Source organism: Protopterus annectens, chromosome 8.part1 (genome assembly GCF_019279795.1).
Source record: "Protopterus annectens isolate FY-2018-M chromosome 8.part1, PAN1.0, whole genome shotgun sequence".
Taxonomy (NCBI): Eukaryota; Metazoa; Chordata; order Ceratodontiformes; family Protopteridae; genus Protopterus; species Protopterus annectens.
The window spans coordinates 133,676,611-133,702,371 of record NC_056742.1 but is presented as its reverse complement, the minus strand read 5'-3'; the positions used below and the strand labels follow the sequence as shown (position 1 = coordinate 133,702,371).

General features: G+C 40.2%; 1 protein-coding gene across 1 annotated transcript in view; it reads left to right on the top strand.

Moving 5' to 3' along the window:
* Positions 1-8,465, top strand: part of TMEM231 (transmembrane protein 231) — a 348,641-nt gene extending 340,176 nt beyond the window's left edge. The window contains exon 7 of the mRNA XM_044081583.1: positions 7,441-8,465. Within this exon, the coding sequence (XP_043937518.1) occupies positions 7,441-7,603 (163 nt within the window). The 3' untranslated portion in view covers positions 7,604-8,465. The remainder of the gene's footprint in view (positions 1-7,440) is intronic.
* Positions 8,466-25,761: the final 17,296 nt, after the last annotated feature.

The following is a 25,761-nucleotide window of genomic DNA, read 5'->3' as shown; positions in this document are numbered from 1 at the left end:
TTGTCCCTCCTAGATTTGTTGAAGGTTGTTGTGCGTCAGAGCTGGCAACTCGGCATGTAAAAATCTACTGCCAATCATTAGCGGACCAGAGTTCCACTGTGGCAACCCCTAACCGGGAAAAGCCGAAAGACACAACAAAAGAATCAGTGATATCTCTTGGTAAAGCAAACAACTGTGAAATAGTACCGTCTTTTTACAGCTGACAGGAGTGCATCTTTCTGTTTTAGGTAAAAAAAAATGAGTTTTGCAATTACTAGTTTAACTGAAGATGGACGGATGCTCTTGGAGTAATCCAGTAGACTCAGTATGATCCTTAGGCAGGTCTTGAAATGTATTATAAATTTTTTTGAATGCAGTGATCCAAGCCTGACTACTGCTCCCATTTATTGGGGCCTAAAATGGACTGTAGATTTTTTTTTCTCCTAATCTCCTTTCCTAATCAGTTAGTGTTTCTGTAGTCGCTTTTTAAGCTTTCAGGAAGTTCTAGAAGTCATATTTCAGTTGATTGCACTGGAAGTGTAAGGCATTATACCTATCTGACATATGCTGCAACTCTCTATTATTTTTTTTAATGTAAATTGTAGTTGGTCACATTTGACAGCTAATCCATCAAGTGTTCTGTTCTGCTGATTCCCATTTCTCAGCTTTTATGGTTATATAATGATTAAGATGAAGTAAGATCTTATCCACTGCTTGTAGAACTCTTGAATGATTACTATTGGATTGATTCTGTGTCTGTTTCCATCTCATTACTTGGGGAAGACTCACCTGAAAAGTCATCTTCATTGATCTTGTTTACTGGCAAAGATCTTCAATCCTGAAGAGTCTTTCTAGATAAGTCTTGAATTAATACCTTAAGTTTGTAAGGCTGATAGAAAGATGGTAAAATGGATAAAAGACTGTTTTCCAGAAGACTTTAGTACTAGAGTTCTAATCATGCAAGGGAAAAAGTTAACTGTTTCACATTCCAGGACTTGTTAGTGTGACTCCCGGAATTGAGAAATTTTATAAGCAAAAATGCAGACTTGCATATACTAAAAGTCTAAGATTGCTATTTATCTGAGTATTCCTTTTCTCTGAGGTATGGCAATCTCAGTGTGTGTGTGAATATATATATATATATTTGGAAATTAATTTTAAGAAAAATACGTGAAGACTTCACATTGACTTTGCGCAGCACAGCATAAAGTTACATGAGCATCTTTGAAAGTCACTCAGAATTGTATCACAGCATGATGAAGAGATGTGAACCTTCAGAAATTCCAGTGAAGGTCCCAGCCAGCTAAACAAATGGACAAATAAGCAGTTCTCATTTCTGTTTTAAGGATGTATAAGTTTGTCATATGACTGCTATAAACTCTCTAACTTTCTTCGGGTATGACCATGAGGTCACCTCCTTATAACCAGATTTGCAAGAAGTGATGTGCCAATTTTTGGTCTGAGTATCCTAAGGGAGTAATTAATGTTCATGTGACATTTCCATTAATAAAGCATCTACTGTACAATCAATCAGTATAGCCAAGCTTTTCAGAGTCAAGTAGTCAGTTTTATTCACTATTCTTTCTCATACTACAAAAAATAGGCTCACAAATACAAACTTGTTTATAAAAGCAACAAGAAAAACATAGTTCAGGATGCTGAGACTATAGATATTACATCCTCTGCTGATGCAGGATGCCTTCCTATTAATAATGGACATGAAAGTATATAAAGTTTGATTCCTTTCACTTCCATCTGTCTACTGTGTGACTCTGAATACACTTTTGTCTAGTGGGTTTACCTGATTAACAAATGTATTTGCAAAAAAAAAAAAATATATATATATATATATATATATATATATATATGTATATGGGTCTACTTCATTTCATTGAAAACTCATTTCACTGAAACTCGTTTCGTTGAAAGCTCATTTCACTGAAAATCAACTGCCTGAGCACAATTCACTGAAAGCTCACTTTACTGAAAACTCATTTGACTGAAACTCATTTTGTAGAAAGGTATATGCCCTGTTCCCCACTGTAGTGCAATCCTGGAGTTAGTATATATAGTAAGGGGGGTTGTGGGGGGCACACCACCCCACAGTGGGTGTCAGAGCCCCCCCCCCCCATAGTTTGGGTAGATATTGTCTTCTGGAAAGAGTTATTCATTCAGCTTGTGAGTAGCCATGTGTATGGTTTAAAATGTTTAAAATAGGTGGGGGTGGTGACACCCCCCCACACCCCTTACTATATATACTAACTCCAGGATCGCACTGCAGTGGAGAACAGGGTATGTACCTTTCTACCTAATGAGGTTTCAGTCAAATGAGTTTTCAGTGACATGAGCTTTCAGTGAATTGTGCTCAGGCAACTGAGTTTCAGTGAAATGAGCTTTCAACTAAATGGGTTTCAGTGAAATGAGCTTTCAACTAAATGAGTTTCAGTGAAATGAGCTTTCAACAAAATGAGTTTTAGTGAAATGAGCTTTCAACGAAATGAGTTTCAGTGAAATGAGTTTTCAATGAAAAGAAGTAGATTCATATATATATATATATATATATATATATATATATATATATATCTAGGACTGTTGAACGAAACTTCAGCATCCCGAATCCACAATAACCGAACACACTTTAACGAAAGCGCTTTCACCGAAAAAGAGCTTTCGTTAAAGTGTGTTACAACCCCCCCCAAAAGATAATAAATCTACTTTTATGCAGGGGGGCAAGCCCCCCTACTTTAATATTCTCACTCTGAGGTCGTACTACAGTGGGGAAAAGGGAATTTTCCCTTATCCGCACTGTAGTGTGACCGGCACAATGAGCATACTTATCCGAAAGTGCTGCTTCGGTGAACAGCACTTGTATTTAAGTATGTTCATTGATTTCTGCTTCGGCAGAAAGTGCTGTCGGGGATCAGTATGAATCCCATATGTATAAATATATATATATATATATATATATATATATATATGTGTGTGTGTGTGTGTGTGTGTGTGTGTGAATATGCCCTTTTCCACACTGTAGTGCGATCCTGGAGTTAGTATATATAGTTAGGGGGGGTGTGGAGAGTAACCCCCCCACCTATTCTGGTTTTATATTGTCCACTTTACAATTCAGTATGTTGAAATTTAGCATTGTAAGATTTCAGTATTATGGGTTTCAGTCAAGTGATTTTTTAGTATTTTGAAATTTCAGTCTTATGGTCTCAGTCAAATGAGTTTCAGTCATATGAAGTTTCTATCATCTTATAGGGATCCATACATATATATATGTATATATATATATATATATATATATATATATATATATATATATATATATGGGTCTACTTTACAAGACGGAAATCCCACTTACCTGACTTTCATAATACTGTGGAGAAAAAGCTGACAACTGCATATCACCGCCCTCCTGGAACACCGACTTTTAACTCCAGGTAAATAACCACTTGGCCATCATGTTGAACCTTGCCCCTTATCCCTGCAGTTTTGCAGTTGGCATATTTAGTTTGCAGGGTGGGAGGGGCAAAGCCTCCCACATGGGTGGATTTTATTTGCTTCGGTTTTCATTTATTTTTTTAGGTTGGCCAAGCGGTTACTTACCTGGAGTTGAAAGTCAGTATTCCAGGAGGTCGGTGATATGCAGTTGTCGGCTTTTTTGTCTCGGTATTATGAAAGTCGGGTAAGTGGGTTTCGATCTTGTAAAGTAAACCCATATTATATATATATGTTTATATCAAGATGGCAGCCTGTGTGTTCAGAAGATGGCATCCTGTACTTTCATTTCTGAGAACATACAGTTGGCTTCTGAGATTTCATGTGGGGACTTCCAGTTCTGGATCTTCTTGCCATTTGGTCTTTCTTTTGCTCCTGCATTTTTTTTTACCTGATTACTTGCTGTTATGTTTGTGGATTTCACTAATGAATATTCACATTTGCCCATGAATAACTTTGATACAGAAGTATAGTCTGTAGAGCCTAAACCTCTGTATTCAATAAATACTTCAATGCATTACATTGTGGGTATCATCTTCAAATAGGAAAAGTCAAATTTATCTCCTACCCTGACAAAGAGAGTTTGGATGCTTTTCCAAACACAGCAACTTGCATGATTTCTCTCCCTTTCTCTCTTTATGTATATATATATATATATATATATATATATATATATATATATATAAAAAAACAGATGATGGACTTCATTTGCATTTGACTTAAGAAAAGTCTGTGGATGTAAAAGCATTTCTTAAAACTAAGTCGGATGAGACTGCCTTATTACTGATGGTTTCCAGTGCAGTGTCTCACATAAGGCAAGTATAATAGTACTTGAGGAGCCTATGTAGTCAGAGCACTCAGTCCCTGGCCTCCTTTGGTCAATAAATTTCTTTGATGACATAATTACATAGCTGTAAATCAAGGTCTTCCCTCTGTTTGTCCATTTTCTTGACATACACTGACTGTAATTTTGCTTGTGAAAACCCAATACTGTGAGTTTATATAATACAGTGCATTTGTTTTCCACCCAGAAAGAATAATTTAATAAATAAGTGATGGCTATTTATGTGGCACAATCAGAGCTTAAAAGAATGTTTAAACTAGGGGTCCTTCAGTCAGTGCTATAGTGGTGTGGCACTGAACAGAAAATAAATGCATACCGTTATCTACTTTGAAGATTAGTTATGACAATTTGAAATAAGTCCATTAAGATAAAATTGTCTATCTAGTCCATTTGCATTCCAGGACAGCATAATATTCTTACAAGAAAGTAGGGACTTTCAAATGTTGTGCTATTTGCATCTCATTTAAATTACCAACATTCTTTTTTTTAGTCCCTATTCCCTCTCAGCAAGGTGTAGGTGACCATATGCATTTCCTTCAAATGCCTTGCATGTAAACTGCTTCTAAAAGTAAAAAAGAGAAGAAGCAAATCTAATTTTCATTACTTCTCTTTGTCCAGGATAGCTATGGATTGTTTTTCTTACTCAAACAGTTGCCAAATCATGTAACTTACCTCTTCAAAACTGTATTCCGTGCTACTAGAAAGACAAGGTGGTACATTCTAACTTCAGGTCTCTCAGTCCGGGACTGTCCAGTGTTAATTCCTTACCTTACTTTACTTCATTACTTTAGCATGGATGGTATCAGTGGACATACTGGACACTTTTTTGCCGTTTCTCGCATGTGTGTGTTGGGTTCTAGCAGAGAGTCTCTGTGATTCACTGTGGATGTTCTCGTCTGCCGCCTCTTCATAATGTGTTAAAAAAGGTCCTGGCCATGGTGAAAGATGATTTGCAGGAGAAGAGTCTTCTTTTTTTGATGAATGGATGGCTGTTGATATATGCCTCAATGGACTTTAAGTTTGCAGCCCTTGCTTGCATCCTTCCAAGGTTGCAGGCCTTGGGTTTATCTTAAATGGAGAGAAGTCCTGTCTGGTATCAGCAGTTGCTGGGAATTTTAATACATTGGGAGAAGTTATGTCTGATTACATATAAAGGGAGAAGTTATTTTTCTTAACCAGGGAGAAATTGAATACTTTTCAGTGCCATTCTTGCACTGGTCTTGAACTCCTCAGTGAGGGTGTAGAGGTGGATATTGACTTGAACCCTTCTTTGCCTTCTAAGTCTCATATTAACGACTACATTAACTGCCATATTCACCCATAACTAGACAAGCATGCTTCAGTGAGGAGTGAAGTGGTATTGTCTTCCGATTCACTATGCTTTCAGGACCTTTTGGCAGTTTCAGAACACTTTCATTGGTCTCTTGAATTTTGGGTGGGGTTAACTTTTCAGTTTAGTCTATTGTGGTCTATCATAACAGTGTCTTTGCTGATGACTTGGGAAGAGAATGTACACTTGTTTGGTGCAGAGCACCAAGGGAAAGGAGCTACACATGAACCTGCTGAAGCAGAGGAAAATATTCCTTGCCCTCTACTCTAGAAAAGGAGTTAAACAGCCTCTTTAGCTCCTGATGGACAGCCAGGTTGTCATGTGGTATATAGACAAGCAGGATGGTATGGTTGACCACAGAGTTGAGTGTCTTTCTTTCAGTCATTTATATCTCAGAGGAAGTGAATGTGTTAGTGGATTCTGTCAGCCACATTTCCAACCTATTCCTGGAGTGGAGGATAAGAGAGACCTGTCTAGTTATCTTTGTCTCCACTTAAAATAATCCATCTCATTTTTGAGACTTGAACATCATGACTGACAAGCATGCCTGTCCTCCCTTTGGACTATCTGGCTTGACAGGCTTGAAGTTTGACTTCTGGAAGCCAGTTTTCTTAGAGACTAGAATTTCAGAGCTAGGCCTTGATGAATAGGCAACCCTGTTTGGTGTTTCACATGGCTCTGGTGTTTGTTATTTCTAACCAATGGTTCATGCTTAAAGTGACTTTGGAAATATCTTTTAATCAGTGCTTTCATCTTCTAATTTTATTTTTGTGGGTGGATTGTAGAGCAGGGGTCTCAAACTCAAATAATCAGGATTGCTGAACAAGGGCTAGTACATTCTTCTAATAGCCAAAGTCTCAAATTCTAAAAGAAGGGTAGACAGCTAGGAATAGAATAGAGTAGTTACCTTTATGCTTGTTTGAGAGCTGCTTGAGGCCTGGGGGCTACATGTTTGAGATCCTTGTTTTAGATGGTAGGGAGAGAGAGAGAAAGGAAAGATAAATGTCCATTTTCTTTATACGCATCACAAATTTCAGTTGTAGTACTACAGAAAGCAAATATTTTGTGCTGAGATTGGGATCTCCAAATAGTTACCCATTTGGTCTTTGCAGAGATCCAGCGGTATGATAATCACAACTACCTATTAAATACTCCAGAATTCTAAGTAGTGGTAGTCTTTCATAGCTAGTGGTTGATCTAGTTTCCTACTTTAACTGCACACAGAAGGGTTACTCGATTTCTAACAGCAAAATAACTTCCTTATTGAATAAAAAGGCTCAATGTCCAGTTATCCATTTAGCAGTAATCCATTCATTATGGGGCACAAATTACTGGAGCAAGCTTCTAGAATCTTGAGAAAAATTAATGCAAAATATCTTATCTATCTATCTATCTAGGACTGAACAGTGCATTAGCAGTAGACCGTTGTTAGGCTAGAATTGTAATTTGGATGTAAAAATACCACAAATTGTCTGGATCATTATGAAAGTTAGGACCTGCTAAATAAGTTCTAGTTAATGCAGAGTTTTCAGTGGTAAACCATGCAGAATGTTATGGGAAATCTAAAAATGTGATGTATTTGGATCATTCTGGAAGTCAAGAACTGTTAAGTAATTACCAGTTAATACACATTTTACAGTGGTAGGCCATAAAGAAATGCTTCTTGTTCAGTGATATTTTTATGAACTGTTTTTTTATAAAATGATTTGTATTATTTTTGGAATCATACCATACTATGGCAGAAACAATTTAAAAAAAAACTCAGCAAGCTTCCTTAACTGCACTGCACTTACCAGCCTGGATTCTGGGAGATGATTAAGGGTGCTTGGATCCAGTATGTTAGCATTCTTCTGATCTTCCTCTGGGTATTTGAGAGAATCAAGATATTTGTCTTCCAGAATCAAGTTCTAAGAACTGTTCCAGTGACTTTGCATAAGCAACATCAATCCTAAGACATAATTAACAAATGGATTTTCACTTCTCTCAGGGATAAAAAGTCTAGTATTGAAAAGAAACACATTTTAGTTTGTAAAATATAAACCGATTTTGTAAACATTTTGTAAAATGATGCCATATACAGAAATGAACAAAAATCATTTGTACCTGTTTGCAAAATGCCTGATCATTGTATCTTGATTATACAATTACTACACTGTGTCTATGTGTATCAGTTCGAAATGTTTATTTTTGGATATTTAGATGTAATTGTTTTAGTTTTCATTTACTTTGTCTTTATGCCATGAATTATACTTATTACAAAGATCAGAGAAACTTTTCAGAAGCCTGTTCCCCTGAAACTAGGGTTGTAAAAATAATTTTTGTAGTAATTTGTTTTTATATGACGGGAGTCTTAATTCTTTTTGCAAGGAGCAGGCAGCCTGGTGTCTTCTTTTTTTCAGTGCTATAGCATCACACAGTCAACAGTTGAAGAACATAGTCCAGTTTGGTTGATGACTATGACATTTTACTAGTGACCTATAAATCTATTTTATGTTTTTTTTACTGTCATATTTTCCAGGGTCAACATCCTTACTCTGCATATGGCCACAGGATGTGTGTGTATGTTTTGATCTTTGCTGGAGGAAGAGGAGGAGATGACAATGGAGTAAGGTTTTTTTTTTTTTTTTTTTGGCAGTGTCAGACAGGAAAGGGGAAAGAAAAAGTTGTTCTGGTTTCAGCTTAGTGGAGAAATAATGTTCAGTCCATTTCCTTTCATTATGTAAAATGTTTAGATAGTGAACTTCAGACAGGCTTCTGTGGCTCTGATGAGTAAGCTCCGTGTGTGTGAGTGTTTGTTTGTGGGGGATTCATTAAAGTTACATAAATTCTGTAAAGATTTGTGTGCTTTTCATTATTACCTTTGGACTGAAAATTGCCACCCTCCTAAGGACAATCAAAATGCCTCTGTTACGTCAGAAACCATATAACTCATGCTCAGCGGTACACAGAGCTTATACATGACAAAAAAACATTCTCTTCAACTGCGGACATATCCAACGTATTTGCTGACAAATGTTCAAATGTCATTCCTCCATCTCCTCCTAATTTTCCACACAAAATTTGCATTGTCATGCCTCACCATTGCTGTTTCCAAGGTAAAAAAACACAAGCCCCATGGGTCCTGATAATGTGCTAGGTTGCCTCCTTGTAAGTACCAGACACCGTTTCGTAGACTTACTACTAAACCTATTTAATCTCAGCATGTCTACTGGATTCATGCCAGAGGTATGGTAAACCACTGTAGACATCCCACATCTGAAGGGGGCCTACTACTACTGACCCTGGAATCTGTAGACCTTCAAGCTTCACCAGTGTAATCTGTAAAGCAATGGAATGCATCATTATAAAACTTATTAACAAGAATACAGACAGTGTACAAACTCTGGAATTAAGACAGTCTGGGTTTGATAAAGGCAGGTATTGCATCCTGAACTTAGTATACTTCTTTGAACAAGTCACTGAAGCATTAGACACAGGCAGATCAATTCACACTTCCTACCTGAAATTGGCAAAGGGCTTTGATACCATTCCACATTCTGGTATTATGAATAAACTAATCAAACTAAATGTAAACCCCTGTGTTACTTTCTGGATAGCAAACTGGCTTACTAACAAAATCCAAACTATTAGTGTTGGTGGCACACTGTCATCAAAAAGAGTATTTAACAGCGGTGTCCCCCAGAGATTAATCTTAGAATCACTTCTCTGTGGTATTTATTTCTCTATCAGGGCTGACACCTAGGGCCTCTGGATGACGTCTTGGTGTTGTCATTCAGGGAATGCAAGTCTTCCTAGGTAAGATGCATTAGATGGTTGTGTATATTAATAGTAGTAGTGATTGTCACACATTCTTTCCTTATTTGATTATTTTTAAGAGACATCTTATTTTAAAATGATTCCTATAAATGCTGTCATATGCAATACTGATGTCTGTCAAAGTCACATCTGCTTGACAGACTGCTACCCCAGCAGTCTTTTGATGATCACCGCTGCGCAAATAACATAGTCCATTCATATTTCTGGACTCTGTTATGGCTGGGATGCTGCCTTTGTAGTTCATTCAGCTTTTGCCCATTAAAAGGCCTTTAAATCAGCCATAAGCACTACAAGTTTACTTCTTGGAACAAAAAGTGTGCCCATATGAGACAACATCCTCTAGCCAAACCTATCCATGATTGGGGCATCTTCATTTTCCTGATTAATGAATATGGTTAAGAAGTAAGGGTTTTGTTCCACTTACTTGATAAGGCATGGATGCCAGTACTGTTGTTTAATTTCCTTTGCCACGTTAGCTATGGTGGTGGCAAATCTTTGTGCTGAAACTCGGTCAGGTTTACTGATCCATCCTCAATCATCTGACAAAGAACCTGCGGATGCCTTAATGGTGGCAGCAGATGGAAGCCAGACTGTATAATGCTGTTCAGCCCATATCTCAGGTATTCTACTTGATTTCTTCACTCATCAGCTTCCTTTGTCTTTGTCTCTGTCTTACATCTCCTTCGTGGGCTTCTAAATGTCAGTCTATCACCAGCTATTGCAGGTATTCCTGATGCTCTACTATGAGGTCCAGTTCACTAGTTACTTCTTAACTATATACTACTTGCCATTATAGGCATGATGGCAGTTGCACATTGATTGGAAAATTAAAAACAAGGATTCTTCTCAGTGACTGATAGAAATTCAACAGCAATCTTATCATCTCCCACCAAAATGAGTTTGGCTCAGTATTTGCACCCGGCCTTCTCATTCTGCATATTTCTGTGCACAGCCTGTGCAGCTGAAGTTTACATGTGATTGCTCTTGCAGAAAGTTTTGCATACCTTGATTTATACCATCTTTGGATTCAAATAATCATGTCATATTTTATATTTTGGCAAATTAATTTGAGATCTATAATCTATTTTTCCTCTCATTCCTTGGAGGGAGCCTTCTTTTATTTAGGCTATCCTGCTTGTATAAGAAATCCTGGTGTGAATTTTACAAATAGAAAGGATCACTGAAATGCATCCTGGATAAGTTTGCTGGAAGGTGCAAAGTACCGTCCTTTGGTGATTTTATTCTTCTTTGATTATGAAATGTCTATAAAGAAATTACATGACATCCAGATCCATCCACTTTCACACCAAGAAGAAACACTGAATATAGTGTTATCTGGAGGACAGGCAGTATTTACTGCACATCATTTATCTGAATCATTCATTATGTTGATGGCTCAGTATAGAGGACATGGTGAACATATCATCTTTGATATTTGCACTTAAAGAAATCCAAGCCTACTGACTAGTCTGACAAGAAGATGTTACTATCCTTTTAATTTACAGTTAGGTGCCTTGCTACTGAATCAAGTTTAATCTCTAATCAGGCAGAGGACAAAAAAAAAAAAAGACAATCCTGCTGTTCATCATATTGTTCACGGTTGCAATAGCCTTGGCTATAAGGGTTATACCCTGCCAAAGATATAACAGTTGTCCAGCCACCAAAGCTTCAGGTCACCTTTCATGCACCCAAACTGTTAAGTAGCTTGAGCTAAGCCGACGAAAAGGCAGGTTTGGGTGCAAAGTCCTTCAGAGATTTATTGCTGCCAAAGAGAACGCTCCTCTTGAGGCTTTTGAGGATCAACAGTTGACTTCTGTTTTCCTTTTCTGAGAAGATAGGTTCCTTTTGAGGGAAATTAAAACTTTCATTTTTTTAATTTTATTGATGTTTTATTACTTTCTTCTTCAGGAAAGTTATCTTAAAGCTGGGAGTGTTATGTTTTAATGGACTGTCTTGAAACTGTAACTCTCTTTTTTAATGGAGCACTTGTTTTTTTATCAGTTTAAAATTAGTGTAAACTAACTAAAAACATATTTTCTGTGGAGAAATCATGTTTATTTTTCCTTTGCAGGGCTAGCATGGTGTTTTAAAGTGCTTTATTGTGTTTATTCTGTAAAAAGGTAACTTTTGTGGAGTGGTAGTTGTACCAGCATTTGCTGCTTGTCTTCTATGGGAAAAAGGCAACATTTTTGGCTTGACCATGGAACAGACTACCAGTCTCATAGTTAGTCCTTCATCCATCCACAAAAAGAAAAAGTTAAGCAAACAGCCATTGCCACCACAGCAGGCCATCAGTTTGCCTCAGCTGCAAGTAGGTGGCTCTGCTCTGGCCATTTGTTTTTCCTCAGACCACTCATCTTTTACCCCAGATCCCTGTGGTGTAGTACTTACAGCCACTATAGACTGGGGGTTAGCCACATTCTCTGTGGCTGGCCAGTGTGCAAGGGAGAGACACTCTTGTCGATCTTAGGAGAGGGAGCAGGAAAGGTTGCTATTAGTAGGAGAGGGAGCAGGAAAGGTTGCTATTAGTAACACATTTTGCCCTATTTTTCCTCTCACATGTTTGGTTTTCTGTTTATTTTTATCTAGTCCTTTTCACATTTCTTTGAAAAACAGCAGTTTACTCGGTCTGGTTCAGGATTTAATTCAGGCTATTGATCTAGCAGCTGTAGACTTAGTTGATCCCACTGCTGATAAGCACTTTGTTAATTCTAATCGTACTCTTTCTGATAAGGATGGGAAAATTATTGATGGGTATAGGGAAAAAGTGTACACTTTTGCAAATTTGATTTTCAGAATTTTGAATTATAAGGTTCATATGTTAAAGTTTGTTCTGACAAATTGTGAAAGCATGAGAAATGTTTTATCTGCAGTTTCTTCTTGTGAGGAAAATGTTCTTTAAGCAACTTCTGTTGCACAGGTCACTATTCACTGTTTGCATGTTTGACTCGGTTGATACTTCTTCCAGGGTTATAGCTATAGGTACTGTTTTAAAGAGGTTTGCATGGCTGCATTCTCAGAACATTCTAGATTATGTTAAAAAAAATGAGATTTTAAATTCTCCCTTGGATAGAGATTTAGTATTTGGCCCCTCTGCTACAGACATGATCAAAAAGTGTGATGAAAGGGGCAAGGTGATTCAGGGAATCTCTAAGATTCAGCCCTCCTCTTCCAGATTGTCTGAGGGGTTTGTCTTTCTCCTCATCCAATTTTGGTAAAAATCAGAATAAACCGTCTCAAGAGAATTCAGGTAAATCGACATTTAAGAAATGGCAAGGAGATTCCAAAAAGAAGTCTCAAACCTCCCAAAACCAAGGACAGTCCAGCAAGTCTGGATGACGTTTAAAGAGACCTTGTGATCCCCTCTCACCCTTACCCTTTTTATTTCCAGAAAGTCTGAATCTCCATTTTTCTTTTTGGCAATAGATTGTTTAAAACAAATCATTCATCAAGGTTACAGATGGCAGTGGGGAGGATATTCCCCCTTTCCAGGGAGTCAATCATCATCCTCAGGATCAGACTATCTTGTTTCCCCCTGTTCTTCATCACATGCTGTTCCAGTTCCTCCTTCCAGATAGGGAAGATTTTTTATTCAAGGATGTTTCTAGTGCCAAAGAAAGAAAATGCTTGGACATCACTTCTGTATTTTTCTTTCCTAAATCTGTTTGTGAAAGTGGCCAAATTCAAAATTATGTCACTTCACAACCAGTTACCTTTTCTTCCCTTTTCAAGTTTCCTGGTAACACTAGACTTAAAAGTTGCATCTAATGTTATCCATGTCTTCATTCATCACCATAGGGTATAGGATCCGAGCCGGCAACATTCAACAGACAGATCCAAAGCTCTAGCTCCTCCCTCCCTTATAATGCCCTGCTGCCCTCTAATCTCCAGACCTTGTTTATCATGCCTCTTGTACAGACACATGTCCTTTGGCTTTAGTGAGTTAAATGCTTTTCTTCTTCTTTAAGTCATTTATTTTTTATGGTAGTGTAGTTTTAGTAGGCATTATTCCTGTAGTTCATTTCCACCCCTCCCTCAGCTAGGTTTGGTAGTTTTGTCCATGTTGAATTTTGGCACCCTTTTTAACAGTAGCCATTAGGGCTGTAGTCTGTTTTAGGGGAGTAGTTTGTTGTAGTTGTCTTTTGTAGTGTTAATTTGTAGTATTGTCTAAGAAGCCTGCTGGCTTCAAAAAGTTGCTCCTTGTGTGATCAGAAAATGCCTTATTCCAACACGCATGAGGAGTGTGTTTATTGCTTGGGCAAGATAATCCTGGAGGTTGAATGTGACTTTTGTGCCGCATTAAACCCCAGGGCTTTGGTGGAGAACCGCAACAAGCTTTTACTAAAGGATCTGCCTCAAGGGGGACCCTTTCTTTCTCCCTCAAAGGCTTCCTCTTCCGATCCAAAGAGGAAGACCGCTTCTGTTTTGCCAGCTGCCTCCAAGAAGCCATGGCTATCAGATCCAAAGTTCCCAGATCCGATCCCAGCACAGTCTGTTTCGAATCCGTGGACTGTGGAGCTGAGAGATGCAGAGCAGTCTGTCGGATCCAGGTCTTCTCTGGATCAGAGGCCCTCTGATCCAACCAAGTTCCGGCCAGCCTCAAATATGACCATTTTGTCAGCTATGCCTGCTGGGTTGCCAGACCTTTGGATCCAACAGAATATTGGAAGAGGTTGGAACATCTTCTCCCTCTAAACAGAGGTCTCAGCCGGCTTTGAGGCATCAGATCCAGTCTTCAGAGCATGATAGCCAGACAGGAAGGTCTCTCTCCAAGTCTACCCACTCCTCTTCCTCCTCTAGATCTTCTAGGAGTCTCTTATTCTCAGATAGGGACAGGATGCTGAGGAGCTTCCTCAAGGCCCTGATAGAGCCGGGGCATTTAGCTCCTCCTGCCCATCCAGCCAGGGGAGCCTCATTCCCCCCAAGTTTCGCATTCTCCTCATTCAACCCCGGTGGCTTTGGATTCTAGGGACCAGGACATCTGTGGCCAGATTCCAGCAGGATTGGGTACCCCCCCCTTCTCAATCCCACTGGGGTTCCTAGCTCAGAGTGGGATGAGCCTTGTACTGGAGTGGTCGATGCTGGCTCCATGAAGGGGGGGGTCTGGTACCATTTTTTTCAGACTGATATCTTCCTTTTGGCACTTAGACTTTTGATAGCTCTGTGCCAGTATCATCTGGGAGTCGGGGGGCTGTTTCCAGAAGTGCTCCTCCTCTGTGGGGGACTTCGTCCTTAGACGTGGAGGATGGGCCTGCTTCCAGCCTCTCAGCTTTCTGGGTGGTAGAGAGGACCTTCTCCAGGTCTAGAGTTTCCTCTGCCACACCTCCAGGTCCCTTACGGCTTCTCTCTACCTCGGCCAGTCAGCCCTCTCAATTGAACCTTCAGGGGGTTTCTTCCCCTCTAGGAGTCCCTGTCTCTTCTGAGTCCTCCCCCAGTGGAGGAAGTTCACCGTAAGAGAAAGTGCAAGAGAAGGCACTTGGACTCTCCCGTGGAGTCCCTCACTGAAGATACAGACCTCAGGGAAGGAGATGGGTCCTCCAGATCTCCGCCCGATGATGTCCCCTTTGGAGACATCCTTGAGCTCCTGAAACAAAAGGGCAGATGGTCTACCCAACCCCATCTTCAGAGGAATTCATGTTTCTGAAGGATTTTATCTACCTCCTGGATGTTCCCCCCCCCCCCCGCTGATGAGTTAGTGGAGCTGATCGCCAGCAGGGCTCGGAAGGAACCAGACATGGTGGAGCCAGTTCCAAAGAGCATCAAGTTCCTTAGTCCCCCTGTGACCCGTTTGTTCTGGAGCAAAGGAGTTGCAGTCGATGCCATCATGGTTGCTGCCTCCGCAAAGAAGCTAGCAGAGCAGAGTACCATGGTCCATCCCCCAAATAGGGATTCCCAGGCAATAGACCATTTTGGGAAGCAGGTGTGCACCTCAGCTACCTTTGGACTAAGAGCAACAAACTACTTAAAACATTTTATCTGCCTCCAAAGGGATTTGGTCCAAGAACTTTCCACCTCCCTGGCAGAGCTATCGCCAGTGGAGAACCTCAAGCAGGTGTCTCCCAAGCTATTCATTCTGACCTCCCTCACAAATTCCTAAAACAGGTTCATTTCCATTTCCAAACCCATTTAACATAGCAAGACAGGTTTAAAAAAAAGCAACGGAGAAAGCAAGATCTCCGTTGCTTTTTACACACTGTGTCGCTATGTTAAAGGAGTTTAACATAGCGAGACAGCTTTAAAAAAAGCAACGGAGACCTCTGTTGCTTTTTTTAAACCTGTGTCGCTATGTTAAACTCTTTTAACATAGCGAGACAGTGTTTTAAAAGAGACTTATACTAATGGAAAAAGTCCGGGCGACCGGACCTTTTTCCATTAGTATAAGTCAATTTACAACGTGTATGCTGGCCAATCAGCGTGCACGTTTTGGAATATTAATGGGGGGTCATGGTATAATAATTTATAGTATTCTTTATTAACTTCTATAGTTATCAGTGTCAGCATACCATCTTTATCAGTGTATGTATGTATTACTTTAGGTTCAGGTATAGCATCTCCAAAGGATCAGCATGCCTCTTCTTTTTGACTTAAAATATGAACCAGCTAAAATATTATAATCTTTGAATAGAATTCTATTCATGTCTTCTTTGATTATATGAGTTTCTTGCAAAAAATATTTTATGTGCTTTGTTTACATTCAGATGTTTATTTAAACTGCTTCATTTCAATGAATTGTTTAAGCCATTAATATTTAATGAAAGACAGTTAAATATATACATGTTGAAGGTAAAAAAATGGCTTTAAACATAGATATCAAAGGCTTATCACTTATACAAGAGTATAATGAAGTGCAGTGAAACATTGCTGTGGATAATAAGGATGGCAGTAACATTAACCATTTAAAATTAAAATAATTTAAACTATTAGTCATGGAATATAACATTCCTGGTTGAATGAATAAATCATCCAAACCAATTTCCATCCTAACCATGTTAAAGTAGTTAAAACCAAAATTAAGTATGTGCTACCACTTCTTAAAAGAAATAATGATTTATGAATGATAAAGCTTCACTCTTATAAACAAGTAAACATTACCTTAAAACCGGCATATATGAATTATTAACTTTCATATGATTATTATGTTTATGAAAAATATTAAAGTAGTAAGGAACTGTTCAGTCCAAACTAGATATATCACAGTCACAGAGTATTAACTTTTATGTTTTGCAAATGTACTTTGATCAGATTTTTGGATTACTGTACATTGTTATTTTTTGTTATATTCAAAAATATTAATATACAAGAGAATAATATACAAATGAACAATATGTGGTGGGACATAAATGCACTCACAGTCTTCCTATAAATTGTTTTGAATATAATTTAATTTGAGTGTATGTGTTTAAGATCTTTTTGGAAAAACTGACATCAATATAATATTAACTACCAACAATACTTTAATTGATGTAGGAGAGTGTATAAAGTACATTTCCCTTAAAATTAAATGTGTTACTCTATTCTGTTTAATTATAAGGGTGATTAAGAATGATTCTTAGGTGGCTAATGTCATGATATAATAATTATACTATTTTATCAGGCTGAATATTAACTTTAATTATAGGATGTAGCATGAGTCTAGGTACCCAAGCCCATACCAACAAAACAAGACCCTCTCAGAAGGAGCCCCAAGACACCCCAAACCCGCAGGACCCAAGGACATCCACCAAAACAAATCTTTCACATCTTTCAGAGCTTCTGAGGTAAAATATCTTATGTCCAACTGAAGGTGACATTGGTACATGGTTGTTGAGTTGCCAAGAATTTTTATAGTTCTTGTTGAGATTAATTCACCTCCAGCTAGTTAGGAGACAATTATTCACATTCACTTGTTAAGCTTAGTGTCTTAAGCAAGTAGTGAGTAAGGAAATCTGGATTATTTTCTTCTGCCATTCGAAGGGATGTTTGCATTCTTTTTTTATGTAGTTTCTCTGTTGGTGTCTCAGTGAACGTCTCCAAGACCTACAGACCAAGGAATGACTCAAGGCCCTCCCCTAAGACCATCTGCCCAGCCAGCATGGACCTAAGCAGCATCACCCCAACCATAAAGATTTCTATTGTTCTCATATCTCGTGGAATCAATGGCATGTGTATTCTGTATATGATTGAGAAAACTCAATATCTCTATTATTTAATAAGGTAAAGATATTTGTAGCATATTAAGATCAAAGTAGCCAATATAGATGATGAAGCTGATACTGTGTGTATATATATCCAAAAGGGTATTAAATTATTTTCTATTTGTTTGTATGAATTTATCAGACTGTAAGGTAACATCTCAGAATGTATGTATAGTGGTTATTAAATAGGTACCAAGCTCATGTAAATAATTTCTAGACATCCATCACCCATCAGAATAACATATCTATCTTCTTGAAATTCACTTGTTATGCATACTGATTTCCAAGAATAGATGTAGATCTACTTTATTTTATATTCCAAACAAATGATCTGTGCAAACCATGACTATAAAGATTGCTTTTGGCATATAAAGATTTGAGAAAGTACCCATTAGCATAGATCATAGACTGCATTGTGCACTGTTTGGTTACTTTTTGAATTTTCTAAGATGTATGAAAACAGTATTGAGTTGAAATATGTGAACTGATGTTGTTAATCTTCTTTCCATTCATCACTGATGGGTTCAGCTCCAAGCCCCTAGAACCGAGTTGGCCTTATTACCAAGCTCGTACCAGCCAAAACCTCTTGAGCTAAGCTTCTACCCAGAAATGCCCTTCTCCCTGTTACCTCAGATCTCTTTTGCCGCATAGCCATAAAGCCGTGTTTCAGCTGAGCTGTCAGCCAAGTGGAACATTATTTGATATTTTGTGTGAAAATTTTTGATATTTTCTCTTTTAGTGAGCAATTAGTATCTTTAGTGGGTTTTTTCTTCTGTCAGACCTTGATTTTTCTTCTCTGCTCTACCTTTTGGTAAACTATTAAGTACCATTGTTGGTACGGCCTTCTCCCCTCACCCTTGTGGTATTCCTTCAATACCATAGCTGATATTTCTCCTTCCTTTCCAAGCCTGTTAGTGTTTTTCAGTAAGGTGTTTCTGTTTTTACTTGTACATATTGCTATAGTGATATAACTGTGTGGCTTTTTTGAACTGTATTTGATTTATCATTCCAGACTGGTTAACTGTTATCCTACATTTTGACAGAGAGACACCACAGGCAAAGAAAGGTACTTCAGGGTTGAAGCATTGTGCGTCATGTAATGGCAAGTTACCTAATAGTGACTCTCATGACGATTGTGTATACTGTTTGGGGGTGCCCCACCTTTCGGTGCAACTTCCTTGTGACATTTGTCAGCATTTCAGTCAACACAATCTTAATGAGCGCAAAAATAAACTGATACTGAAAGGGTTACTTAAGTCTCCCTTTTCGAAGGCCATTTCTGCGGTGGAGGTCTCAACCCCTCCTACAAAAGACAAAAAAGAGGTCCCACTCAGTTCCCTCCTCACCATTGGATGATCAGGGTAAGCCTGGGAAATCAAAGGTCCCCATGTTGCCCTCGGAGCATAAATCTTCCTCTATGGCTCCGTCCTTGTTGGCTCCAAGCATCTTGAAACCTACGATACCTGCGCCAGCTTCAGCCCTGATCCTGTCTCCTGCACCAACAATAGACCTCACTACGCCTACTACGACTTCGGCACCTATGGCCACTACGGCTCAGGGCATGCCTTCAATACCTTCATCAGTTATGATTTTGGAACCTACTGCTTCAGCTCTGAGTGCCGCTTTTTCACCGAGCATTTTTTCGACCAAGTTGGATTTGACCCCATTGATCCTGGTCTTGAAACTTAAGACTTTGGTGCTGGCAGACCTTGCACCATGGACCCGATACTCCCTGTCCGTAGATACGTTCCTGGGCCAGATGTATAGCCCATTTATTGACCGACCTGACTCCCCATCTGGAGAATCCACTAGATCCACTAGGAGCCTGTCAGAATATGATGTGGTGCATCTTGTGGACCAGCTGTTGGCAGCCAGGGGGATACTCACACTTTCTATGACCCATCTGCCTGCAGGACATAGCTTGGTTTCTCCACAGACTCCTTCCTACACTCCTCCTTCAACCATTTCAGTTCCAAAACTTTCTGCTCCGTCATCCTTCTCGGAACCCATCACCTTGGTGCCTATAGTGGACCTCACTCAGGCTCCGGGTTTGCTCCTTTGGTCTTCGGTTCCTGCTGAACCGGTCCTTCCTCAATCTGGGGATTGGGGGGCAGGCATCTTGGCTCGGGCCATGGATCCATGTTTGTCTTTGGTTCCATCCTTGGTGCCAGTAGCCACATCCACACCGATCCTGCTTGAGGCTCCATCCATGGGGGCGGGTTCATTGGAGTGGGGTGTGACCCCGGTCGCAAGGTTGTCTTTCTCTGTTCTGGGCTCCCATCCCTCTTTGGGTGGACCTGCTTTCCACATGATGCAGAGGGCTCTCACTTCTGGAAGCACTTCTTTGACATCAGAACCCCAGTTTTCACCACCCTGAGCTACAGCAGCCACAGACCACCCCCCTGGGGCAACAGGCAGAGAAGCCACAGGACACCCTGTTAAGGGTACCCACTCTTCCGAGTCCTCCTCATAGATTCCACTGAGGAGCCCCCTTGAAAGAGGACTTGCAAGAGGAAGCACAAGGACTCACCCGAGGAGTCTTTAATAGAAGACATGGATTACAAAGATGGTGAAGGGTCCCCACGGTCACATTCTGATGATGTCTCCTTTGGAGACATCCTGGAAATGCTAAAACAGAGAGGTGACTGGAAGGCCTCCAACCCCTCATCTGAGGAGTCCGTGTTCTTGCAGGCTTTCTGCGCCCAGCCTTCTATCTCTTGGGTGACCCCACCTGCCGATGAGCTCATCCAACTCGTCATGCAGCACACTTGGAAGAACCCTGATTTCATTGAGGTGATCCATCAGAGACCTGATAAAATTCTTTCCCCTCCCGAGAAGAACCCGCACTGGTCCAGAGGGTTACCAGTCCATGCTGTGGTGGTGGCGGCGGCCATGAAAAAGTACTTGGCTGAGGAAAGTCTTGCTGTCCCCCTGCCCAACAAGGAGTCCTGGGTGGTGGACAGACTTGGGAAGTGAGTTTTTGCATCAGGGACCTTTGCTGTATGGTCACTTGATCTCCAAACTTGCTGGGACACTCGCAGGACAGCTGTCTGATGAGGTCAGGGACAAAGTGGCCTCGCAGCTCGCAACCCTGGAATCTATCTCCAACTCGTCAATGTGGTTGCTATCACATGCGACCAAAGGGGCGGCTAGAGCAGCGGGTTTGGGTATTGTCATGAGGCGTCATGCCTGGATGCACATTTGTGACCTCATGGACCCCTTCAAGTCTTCCTTTTTGAATGCTCCCATCGAAGCATCATCCATTTTTGGCTCTAAAGTGAAGGACACGCTAGCCCGGGGCGAACAAGTTGGCAAGACCCTGTTTGCCATAGGCCTACAATTTTCCAATCCTCAACATAGCTTCTCCAGGAATCAGAGGAGCAGGAAAATGTAGCACAAAAAAATCTCAGGGTCCTTTCCATGCTGCACGTGATGATGATACCGCCAGGGGCAGAGGGAGTAACAGTTCCAGAAGACGCCCCTACAGAGGCAGAGGGAGCCCTTGTAAACAAGGCTGCAGGGACTCCTTCTCTGGACAGCCTTACCAGCGCTCCTGAGGAGCAGCCTGATTGCTTACCTCTGGAAGCAGTTGGAAGTCATTTTTCTCTGCACCAAGCTGCCTGGCAATCTATTACCATGATTGTTGGGTGCAGAGTATAATCACCAGAGGTTACACCATTCCACTTTCCTCTCAACAAAATCTTCAAAAAAAGCTTCCTGACGTTCCACCCAGTCAAAGGGAAGCAGCAGCTTCAGAGATTATAAAGCTGTCTCAAAAAAAGAGTCATCCAACCAGTTCCGCCAGACCAACATGGAGCCGGATTCTACTCAAGATTCCTTTTGGTGCCAAAAAAGACAGGGGACTGGAGGCTCATTTTGGATATCAGCAGCTTAAACAAGTCTGTCACCCAAACCAAATTCCGGATGGTCACGGTCCAGTCCATTCTCCCTTTTTCAAGGGAAGGTGATTGGATGTGCTCGATAGATCTCTGGGATGCATATTACCACATCAAAATGGACAAATGCTCTAGGAGTCTGCTTTGCTTGTGGCTAGGGGCCAGTCATTATCAATTTCATGCCCTGCTGTTCGGTCTCTCTGCAGCCCCCAGAGTGTTCACTAAGGGCATGGCAGTGGTCACAGCTCACTTGAGAGTACAAGGATTATGGGTGTTTCCATATTTGGATGACTGGCTTCTCAGTGCCCCCACCGAGCATCTTCTGGTAACAGCGCTTCATTATACACTCTCTCTGGAAAAAATTTTGGGAATAACAAATCATTGGGAGAAATCAATCCTTTACTCCCACATAACAAATAGAATTCATTGGAGCAGTGTTCAGTACCTGGTCCTGTTTAGTGTCACTCCCAAATCACAGACTCCAGCTCTGAGTGATACTCTGTCAAACAAAAATTTCAGCAAGAGAAGCTCTTCAGGCTCTAGGATCCATGGCAGCTTCAATTACAATAGTGCCCTTAGCGAAGCTGCACATGCAAATCCTACTATGGGTCCTTCTTTGTCAGTGGTTCCCAAACTATCATCCCATCATTTACTAGATTCAAATAACCAACTTTTGCAAGCAGGACCTCCTTTGGTGGATGAGGCCAGATGCAGAGCTTTGGAGTTGCCCATTTCAATCCCCTCAGCCCAGGACCATTGTGACCACGGATGCTTCCCTGTTTGGGTGGGGGGGGGGGCATTTCCAAGGGAAAGACGGTCCAAGGCACATGGTCCACCTCAGAGGCCCACACGCATATCAACGTCCTGGAACTGAGAGCTTTGCTGTTAGTGTTGCAGGCTTTCCATTCGGTTCTCCCGTCTGGGACAATTGCAATTCAGTCAGACAACATGTCAGTGGACAGGTATATCAATAAGCAAGGAAGAGCCAAGTCCTACCCCCTGTGTCGAGAGGCCATGAGAATTTGGCAATGGGCAATAGCTTCCAACCATTTTCTGATAGCACATATCCCGGCGAGCTCCAACGTAATTGCAGACAAACTGAGCAGATGCATCCTCCTGCCTCACTAGTGGTCACTCAATCCCGAGGTGGCTACAGAAATCTTCAGCCAATGGGGCCAGCCTTGCTGAGATCTTTTCGCCTCCCAGTCGAACAACAAATACAGCAGCTATTTCACCCTGTTTCTCCCGTAGGAGTCCCTGTGGGACGCTCTAATCCACTATTGGCCCCATGGGACTTCTTTATGCTTATCCTTCCATTCCCCTGATTCCACAATTTCTAAAGAAAGCTCTTCGGTTGAGATGCAAAGTGATCCTCATAGCTCCATTCTGGCCTCAACAAGTTTGGTTCCCGTTCCTTCGGCCTCATCTAGTATACCCACCCTCTTCCAGATCTGATCACTCACCCCTAAGGGTTGAGCCACCTGAATCTGTCCAGTCTCAAGCTAACGGCTTGGTTTCTCTACTTCCGTTAGTTGTCAGGCAAGCTAATCTCACCTCACCTGTTCGAGACATCATTCTGGCCTCTCATAAACCATCCACCAGAAGACTATATCAGGATAAATGGAAAATGTTTTCCATCTGGTCTAAGGATTACATGCTAGATCCGTATTCGGCTCCAGTGACTGCGGTGCTGCAATACTTGGCTACGTTTTTTGACAGTGGAGTCTCTACCTCTACTGTATGAGTACACCTGGTGGTGATTTCTAATTTCCACAATGGTACAGGTGGCACCCCTCTCATCTCTTTATGTCTATGCAAAGCCTTTCTCAAGGGAACTTCTCATATCAGGTCTCCTGTCAGACAGCCTGTGGACCCATGGAACCTCACTTTAGTCCTTCAGTCTTTGACCCAAAAACCCTTTGAACCCACAGCGAAGTGTGACCTAAAGTTTTTGTCCTTGAAATCCTTGTTCTTAGTAGCCATCATGTCAGCCAAACAGGTCTCAGAACTGCAGGCATTGTGTATCAAGAGGCCCTATCTGGTCTTCCATAAAGACAGAGTATTACTCCGGATGAACCCATCCTTTCTTCCCAAAGTTGTTTCTGAATTTTCCGTTAACCAGACCATTGACCTACCAGTGTTCTTTTCAAATTTTTCCAATAAAGGAGAGTACTGCCTACATTCCTTGGATGTACATAGGCAACTAAGGTTTTACCTAGACAGGACCAAACCTATCCGTAAGTCTGAACAGCTTTTCATCTCCTTTTCTGGGCCTTGAATGGGAAATTCTGTTTCCAAGGTTACATTATCAAAATGGCTAAGGGACTGCATACGTTTCATCTATTTCCTCATAAAAGAACTTATGCCAAAAGTTAAAGCTCACTCCACTAGATCTATGGCAACATCTGTAGCTTTCCACTCCAAGGCTTCCATGGATGACATTTGCACAGCTCCCACTTGGGCTAAGCCTCATACCTTTATCAGTCATTACAAATTAGACTTGGTCTCCATAGGGAGAGCTGCCTTCGGCTCAATGATACTCAGGAATGTTCTTCCATAAGGGCTGCCCATGGACCTCAAGGTAGCTTGGGATTCTTTCCCATCAGTGATGAATGGAAAGAAGATTAACAACGTCAGATAAAGAAGTTATGTCTTACCATAACATTCCATCTGTGTTGTTCATCGTCTTTCATTCATCACTTCCCACCCTCCTTCCCTCTCCAAAGGCTCTTGGGGGATACTTTGGGTCCAATTGGTGTCCTAGGGTATTTGCGCAGAAGTGGCCTCGGCTTTAATTTTCTGTTCCTAGAGGTAACAGGGAGAAGGGCATTCTGGGTAGAAGCTTAGCTCGAGAGTTTTTGGTTGGCGCAAACTTGGTAATAAGGCTGACTCGGTTCTGAGGGCTCGGAACCGAACCCATCAGTGATGAATGAAAGAAGATAAACAACACAGATGGAACTTTATGGTAAGACATAACTTCTTCTTACATTTATAGATTAATACTCATACACTTGTTCATATATGTTTATTTGAATTCATACATTCATAGGTGTCCATTGGGGTAATAACCTCAAGGATCACCTTCCTATCTCTGTTATATAACTTGCAAATCAAACAGGTTTTACTACATTTGACTAGTGTAGTATGGATGTATATATAATCAACAATTTGATTTTTAGTTTAATAGTACAGTGGGTTACAATTATTAAAATTCTCACTAAGTAATTTTAATATAGGAACAAGACTATTTCAGTAGTATAAAGTTATGATGTTAATTCAGTATAGTCTCATCATTGGGTTTCTTTAGGACTACTGTAATTAATGCACATCAATATTACATAAACTTAGGGTGTGTCTTTGTTTTAACTTAAAAAGTTGTGCCAATGACTTAAGAAGAGTAGAATTGCCTCATGTGAGAATCAAACCCTGTACCCTATGCCTGTAAGACAGATATCCCAACCATTATGTCAACTTTCTATAATGTTCCAGCAGTCTTGTATAATCAGAATTGATAAATATATTAATTGTAGACCAAGGTTAAGAGGCAATTTATCAGCAATTATTTCTTCATTAGTTAGGAGGGGTGTATAATATTGTCAATTACTTCATTCCCTGAACACATGACTTTACTCTGGATATTTCCTTAAAAATAAGTCTGCATATCATTAACTTAAAATCAAAATCAATATGTCTTTCGTTGGATGTTCTGAAATATCACATTATCTCACAGCTATTAGAAGTGATATCATAGATAAAATTATATTATGTTTTTAATTAGGATACTCCCCTTTACTATTAGTATAAACTTCTATGAAATAACTTATAGGCCTTCAAACCTTAGCCAATAAAATCTGTACATTTATATATCTTTTACTTAACTATGAATATTATTGTATCACGCTCTAATATGCTAGATGATTTTCTACAAAAAGATCTGGTAGATTTGTTATTACTCTGTCTTGTGTGTATATTTTCAGCTGTGTCCCTGTCCTTAACGTTAATCATAAGTTAAGCATCAAATGCACTTATTGATTACACACTCTAGCCAACAATCTATTAATTCTTACCATTCTACAAGGCACATGATCAACTATTGACTTTTACAGGCACCTTTTTATTGCACAACCCAATTAAAACTATGCAAATAGTACTACACTGTATGTCATATTGTATCTATTCCATCTTTGTATACAGAAAACTGGCACCATGGTTAAAAATCACACA